This window comes from Pyxicephalus adspersus, chromosome Z, assembly GCF_032062135.1.
Source record: "Pyxicephalus adspersus chromosome Z, UCB_Pads_2.0, whole genome shotgun sequence".
Classification (NCBI taxonomy): domain Eukaryota; kingdom Metazoa; phylum Chordata; class Amphibia; order Anura; family Pyxicephalidae; genus Pyxicephalus; species Pyxicephalus adspersus.
The window spans coordinates 53,626,683-53,633,938 of record NC_092871.1 but is presented as its reverse complement, the minus strand read 5'-3'; the positions used below and the strand labels follow the sequence as shown (position 1 = coordinate 53,633,938).

The following is a 7,256-nucleotide window of genomic DNA, read 5'->3' as shown; positions in this document are numbered from 1 at the left end:
GCTTTAATTTTAATGTGGGGCTGACATAACAAGCTGGGAAGAATTTAAAATGTATTTCTTTGATTACATTCAGCCTGTTTGCAACCTGTAATAAACCTAAAGACTGGAGCAAAGGACAAGGGGAGTATCTGATTTACACTCCTGTCTAATTTAACATATAATTGTGTGCTGCACTAAACTTCTGTGATCACTGAAGAAAAAAAATTACAGGGTGATGGAGAAAGGCAGCCCTTTTACTATACCTTGCATATCCTCCATCTCCATCACTAAAGTACATCCACTGGAAACCTTGATATATTCTTTGCTTTCAGTCTTGTCCCTCACAGGAGCTCACAGTTTATTGTACGTAAGCCAAATTTTAGGAAGCCCATGCAAACACAGGAGTACATACTCCATGGAAACTGTGTTCTGGCTGAGCTTTGGACCTGGGGCCCTAGTACTACAAGGCCAGAGTGCTAGGCACAGACTAGTGGTAGAGTTGAATCTCTGCACTTTTGCTGTGATGATACTACAGCTGCTGAATGTTGCAGCTGTACAAATGCCACTGCACTTTCCAGGAGCAGGTAAATACAGACTTTTCAATTAAAGCACAGAGTTAGTGCATAAAGTGAAAAAGTTCTAAATATTAAGACATTCAACAGTATAAAAGAAGAAGATATCTGGAGCTGGGGTTCATTCCAGCACTCCATAAATTACCACTATGTGTACTGTTTCAATACAAATACAAGGCATCCCCTTGCCAAAAGGAAATGTTGCTAAAATATGGGACCTACCCTTGTGGATCTCCTATTTCTTTATTTCTAGTTGGCAAGCCACCATGGTCATTCTCAAACTTTAATAGTTTTCAGGACACTGGCCTCAGCCAAGCATGCATAAAGTGAAGTAAATGAGAGGTAAGAGCTCCTGAACTGTATGATTCTGGGTCAGATCAGCCTTCTTGCTAGGGCTGGGTCTTCAAAAACGTATTTAAAAACACATGTTAATGTTCCTACTGCATTTATATGCGTTTTCATGCACTTTTATTAGCATTTTAAAGCTTGCCTTTAAAACCCTGGAAAACGTCTATGCCATGTTTTTACCGCGTTTACGTTTCAAGTATTTTAATGTACAGCGCTGCGTAATATGTTGGCGCTATATAAATCCTGTTTAATAATAATTATAAAAAGTATAAACATGGAAAATGCACCTATTGAAATCAATCAAAATGTTTTCCAGCATTAGTCCCGCATTTTAATTTTTTAAACGCTGCAAGCAGCGTTATAGATAACGCTCATCAACATGCCTCAAGGAAACGTCCTGGTGTAGATTAGCCCTTTGTAATGCATGGGATTTTCAAACATTGTCTATTAAAGCGTCAGGTTAAATGCTGGGGAAAATGTCCTTGTAGACCAGAGGTCGGCAACTCAGGCCTTTAGGCCAGATACGGCTTAGCCTACAGTAGTTCGTTCCGCTCGATCGGCCTAATCCAGCATCCGGCAACCCGCAGCTCTGGAGCTGCATGCGGCTCTTGAGTCACCTCTTGCTGTGGCTCCCTTCCCTATTTACCGCGGCTAGCATTAACACTTCCGCCGCCGGGATAAGGGGACATTCCCTCTCCTCCGTATGCATTGCGGAGGAGAAGGGTTTCCCCTTCAGGGGAGTTCCTGGTGGGGGGCAGAGCCATCAGCACGGGACTCAAGGGAGAGTCCGGCCTAGTGTGCCTTCTTGACCACCTAAAATGGCCTAGTAGCCAAAAAAGTTTGCTGAACCTTGCTGTAGACTAAGCCTAAATGGGAAAACGTAATTCTCTTCATGACAACCATTCAGCGATCTGCTTGCTTAATCCCCTCCAGTACTTTGGGGTGGCCCTGAATCTGACACGATAGAAATGCTAAGTGTTCCCAGGTTCTGAGCACCATCCCTTGTAATTCTTAGAGAACAACATAGCCATGCAAAGAATCATGTGAGTAAGGTCTTATGTCCAGCTTTAAAAGCAAATATCTGCCTGAAATGGATGCAATAAAATGAAAACCCAGTGGATTTTTTTTAAAATTTAATACAGTTGAAATTATTCATGGACAGCGTTTATGTTCCACTAAAACACTTTACTTTGTGTCTAGCATTGCCTCTTAAAACAGCAAATATCTAACTGTTGCAGAACTAGAAGGGTCTTCAAGTTACAGACAAAATACATAAATTCATTTTTATTTTTAAATATTATATTTTCCACAATATTGTGATTTTAAATGTCAGTTCATTATCAATAAATACATGATTTTAGAACTTTCTGAATCCTTGGAACAAGCTGATCGAGTGAATGTATTATATGATCCTGTGGAATAAGTTCTTTAAGTCCACCACTCTCTGGTTGGAGCAAAAAGCTGAACATGCCCACTTGTTGTGGTGCGCTATAGTCCTTCTTATAATCATCGCCAATATGAGCAGAATGTTGCGGTGACACACCTGCAAGGCTTAAAGCTTTGAAAAAGATTCCCAAATCAGGCTTGGCACAACCAGCGGTCTCAGAAGTCAGCACAAAATCAAAATGTCCGTCTAAGTCACAGCTCCTCAAGATGCCCTCCAATCGGTGGTCAAAGTTGGAGATAACTGCCATCTTGATTCCTAAGTTAGCACAACCCTGAAGTGCTTCCCTGGCACCTGGTAACACCTCCCAATACTTGGCAGTGCAGAAATCTTGATAGAGTTTTTCTGCCAGGGGCTGAACAATCTTCTCGTCTTGGACACCAGAAAGGTGAAAGGTCTGTGACACAACATCCAGCCACCACTGGTGAGAGGTCATGCCTTGAGACAGGCCATAGTTTGGAAAGAGACGCCAATGGTTTCGATACACCTGCCTAAAAGAAGCCTCCAGGACATATGAGTCTACTTGAAGCCTTCTGCGCTTGGCCTCAGCTTGGTATTGCTGACCGACGGGAAGGCGGAGGCGAATAAGTGTGTCTTTCACATCCCAGGTGAGAAGCCGGAGTTTCATCTTTAATTCTGTAAAGCAAGAGAAGAGTTTAAAGCCTAACACCAGCTGAGAGTTATTTTTAAATTATGGTTAGCATAGGGAAAGCGATATAAGCAATTTCAAGTTTTTTACTGATGTTAGTAACCCTATTGGGAATACAGACAACAGAAGCCCTAAAAGTTCTTACCCCCTCCCAAAAGCTGTTTCGTTTTTATCTGTTAGAGAGATTTCCTATCTCAAAGACCCCCACAGAAGTGTGGGACTTTGAGATAAGATTTATAAGTTCTAACCCTTGAAGGTTTTGTTACAGACATAAAGAAATTTGGCTGCAGTACTGCCAAAAAACAACAACAAAAATTGCCAATTACTAAAGGCTCTGAATGTTTCTGAACCAGGGTTACTCCAGAGGTTGCTAGGGTGTCCTTGAGCCATGAACAATTTGTGGATCTCAGATCAGTTTAAATCAGCGGTTGCCAATGTTTCGAACCTCACAGACCACTAAATTCAGAATTTTAATTCCTGCGGACTAATATTATGAATTTTTAAAAAAAGATAAATACATTTGTAAAATAATGATCTTCCTAATGGTGCCTGGCGAGGACTGTGCAGGCTCTGATTCATTGATCAGCTCAGTGTTAAGTTAAATATTAATATTGTTACCATTATCATTAGTTGCATTATCTTTAGTATTACTAAAGTAATGCAAAATATTTGTTTGCTTTTTCTCACTCATTATGTGTTTATTTCATTCGAATCTAAGACCAAACAAGAAATGATAGTTATCAAAGTCAAACTATTTGATGCCATTAAATATAACAGTTACAGAAAATACACAGCTAAAGTCATACTTTCCTAAAAGATCTCCTGGGAAATAAACAATTACAATAAAACAATTGGATGAGAATGGGTATATGCGAAGTGGGGTGACTGTTGTAATGGTGGAAACAATACTGAAGTGTATGACTCGGCAACGGTTGCCTCATACAACTTACGACTACACTGACGTCATGCTGCGCCTCCCTTGTTTTTCTGTTTCTAGTACAGTTTGTGAATTTAGTGCAATATAAGGGTAAATAATGTTATTCAGAATATAATAATTTATTGGAATATTATTTTTGTTTTAATAGTTACCTCCCTGGTAGTATGCATATTCAGTATCTTTAAATGTAAAAGTGGTACATTTAAAAATACTTACCGTAGAATTTTAAATTTCTCGCCTGGTCCCGCCTCCCAGCCGCACGGCCCTGCCTCCCAGATGCATGGTCCCGCCCCCCAGAGACAAGCTCAACAGCAGATGCCTAGCCGACATCCATTTCCCCTGGCCTCGTGCCCCCAAAGTTCACACACTGGGGACGAAGATGCTGGCTGGGCATCGTCAGGTTGCACAAATGCCTGGCCGGCATCGCCAGGGGAAAAAGATGCCGGGCATCGCTGGAGGACACCGCAGGCATCGCTTACTTGGCGGGCATAATCGGCAGGATGGGAGTCCCCATGTGTGCATAAGGAATCACCTACATCATTATAGTGGGCATATGCTGTGCGGGACCCGCACGAACCAGGCTCACTCTGATTCCAAGAACGGAACTGCGCGGTGCCCACACTGACACCAGACTCTGTGCACAAAGAATCCCTCACCCTGGTGGGTGTGTGCTGTGCGAGACTCGTGCAGACTATGCCAACACTAATCCGTAATGGCATTGGTTCAAAGAACGTCAGGCTGAATGGTCGGCCCCCACACATTTTCATCTCACCAATTTTCGTCCTCTTTGCAAAAAGTTTAGACACCCTTGCCTTAAGGCAACACAAATGAAGGTGCGACACTTTATCCTGAACGCTGAGGTGTGAAGGAGCCCTAAAGAGAAACCTGTTCCTGTACCCTGCAGGTTCACTACAAGCTATATTTTTACACAGCAACAGTGACCCCCAGAACCAAAAACAGCTCTGGCAGACCCAAAACAACCCTCCACCATATATTTAACATGATTTAACAATGGGATCAGTGTAGCAAAATTTTAGCTGCCATTTATTTTTTAGTAAAGTTTAGAAATGTAGAGAAAAGGCTGTTAGGTTTCTCCAAAAATGTACATAAATATTTTCCGTATGATGTATCTTTTTAGCATAATAGTTGTTTAAACCCTTATCAGGGTAGTTTTTTAGCCGTCTGTGTACCATTGGGGACATTTCCCTTCATGTCCTGATGCAAGTGGAAGTTAATAGAGATCTCCAAAAAAGAGAGGTGAATTCTACTCTCGTAGAACGCTGTCCCCAGAAAAATGTCCCCACTGTAACATTTCTTTTGTTATAGGGACAAGTTTTGCTTTATTCCATACACTTTTATTTGTTTTAATAGAATAGGAGTTTAAATTTTTAAAAAAGATGGACGTGGAACCTGGGACAGAAATACAAAGACTGCAATAAAAACTTTGTAAGAAGATTTACTCCTTCATAAGGCTAGGTACACACGTGCAATGTTTCTCGTCTGATAATCGTCTCAGGGTTGATGTCGGATGAGAATCTTGCGTGTGTACAGTGCTTGTTGTCCATTGTCCAAACGATTGTCCTGGCGAATCCACGGACGATGAATGATCATAATCCAATTGAAGGGGAGAGACCACAGCAGAGTGCCACAATGTCATTCTACCCCTCCCTTCTCCATAGAGCAGAACAGCGCTGTGTTTGTAAGGTGCTCGTTCATACATTGTGCAGTCGTATGTCCTTGGAAAGAATTGTGAACGATTCTTTCCAACCACAATTATTGCACGTGTGTACATAGCCTTACTCTGCTAACCATGTGTTTTTGTTTTGTCTGACAAGGTAAAAACGTAAACAGCAATACAGGTGGCAGTGAGGGTGAATGTAGCTATAATAACTGGGGAAAGATGGGAGTAGGGGAAGTACCTTTTTTTTAATAATTTATTCTTCTTTTTAGATACATTTCACACCTACTAATAGTCAGTGATTTGGAGAAGAGAAAGGGCCCATAGAAGGTAAGCAGAACCTCCATTTCATTGACAGGTCTGCTTTAAAGAGACCACCACACTGTGGAAGTAGCAGTATATTTATGTAGCCACCCACACCTCTGCCCACTAATACTCACCTCTAGAGCAATCCCCCTGTTGTCCCTTCCACCATTGAAGCCATCAGCAAAACACTGTGTCAGAGCCTAGCAAGAACAGAGGTGTCACCACCTTGTAATATGAAGGGACATCCCCCCATGTACCTGAAAACATTGGGCATTTTGTGACAGCTGCAATGGAGGAATGCTGGAGAAGTGATTGCCCATTAGCAGGCTTTAAAGTGTACCTAAACTCAAAATTTTTACATTACATAAAAGGGAACACAACACTTTTATTTATAGTAAAAATTGTGTTTTGTTTCTTTCAGGTGCAAAAAATAAAATGGGTGCAGCACCTCCCCCTTAAGTCTTGATTGCCTGGGCGATCAAGAATCAATGGGAGTGCAGAGCCTCCCGGGATGTTGCTCCTTCTGTGCCCTTTCATCCATTGGGAAAAAATTGCCAATCTCATGATGACATCTGCAAGTTTTTCCCCAATCTACATTGAAAGAACGTGGATAAAGAGCACTTGATGGCGGCTGGCGCTCCCTCTGCGACGGGCCAAAGAAAGATACTGGGACAACCCAGGACCCAAAGGAAGAAATCTGATCTGAGGAATTGAAGGTTAAGCGTGATTTTATTGTTTTGGGTTCACTTCCGCTTTAATCACCCAGAGCAAAATGACAGTGTCGGTGTAAAATCAGCATAATCTATATGCTGTATACAATTCATAGAGCTTCTCCAATACAATGTGGAGTACAGTAATTCTCTGTACTAATCAGATTTAAACGTATTGTTATGGGTTACTAAATTTGTTTGCTTTTTCCTAGCCGTGTTCATGCTCTCTGTACAAATGTGTCCCAGTACACACAAACAATTGTCAATTAAGCTATTGACAAAATAATTCACAAACACTACACAGCTCTGATCAAATGACCTTTATGCTCCCCCAAGTTATTACTTACCGGAAATAGCCACGAGGACGTCTAAGTATTCCGCGTTCCTGGTATAATCTTCCCTCCGCTCGGGAAACAAGAGCAGCTGTGAAAGGTTCCACCTCTTTGTGTGTGACTGTGAAGTAAACATGAGACAGGCTCAGGCTTAAATTTGTTTTGTTGATATAATAATATGAAAACAGTATGTATTTACTGCATTACTCTGTACTGTATATATAAAAAGTGTACATGTTAAAATCATTTTTGAACGTTTATTCATGTGTTTAACTTTAATAGCATGTACAATCTCAGCTTT

The 7,256-nt window shown here is 41.3% G+C and overlaps 1 protein-coding gene across 2 annotated transcripts; it reads right to left on the bottom strand.

Moving 5' to 3' along the window:
• Positions 1-2,168: 2,168 nt before the first annotated feature.
• On the bottom strand, positions 2,169-7,256 carry HDHD3 (haloacid dehalogenase like hydrolase domain containing 3). Of its 2 annotated transcripts, none has more exons than XM_072430088.1 (2): positions 6,971-7,256; positions 2,169-2,979 (listed from the first exon to the last, which is right to left on the bottom strand). In XM_072430088.1, exons 1-2 carry the CDS (start codon positions 7,089-7,091, stop codon positions 2,240-2,242), a joined length of 861 nt encoding a protein of 286 aa, XP_072286189.1. In that variant the 5' UTR covers positions 7,092-7,256; the 3' UTR covers positions 2,169-2,239. The 2 variants fall into 2 exon arrangements, with proteins under 2 accessions (XP_072286189.1, XP_072286190.1); XM_072430089.1 differs by lacking the exon at positions 6,971-7,256 and adding an exon at positions 5,414-5,579.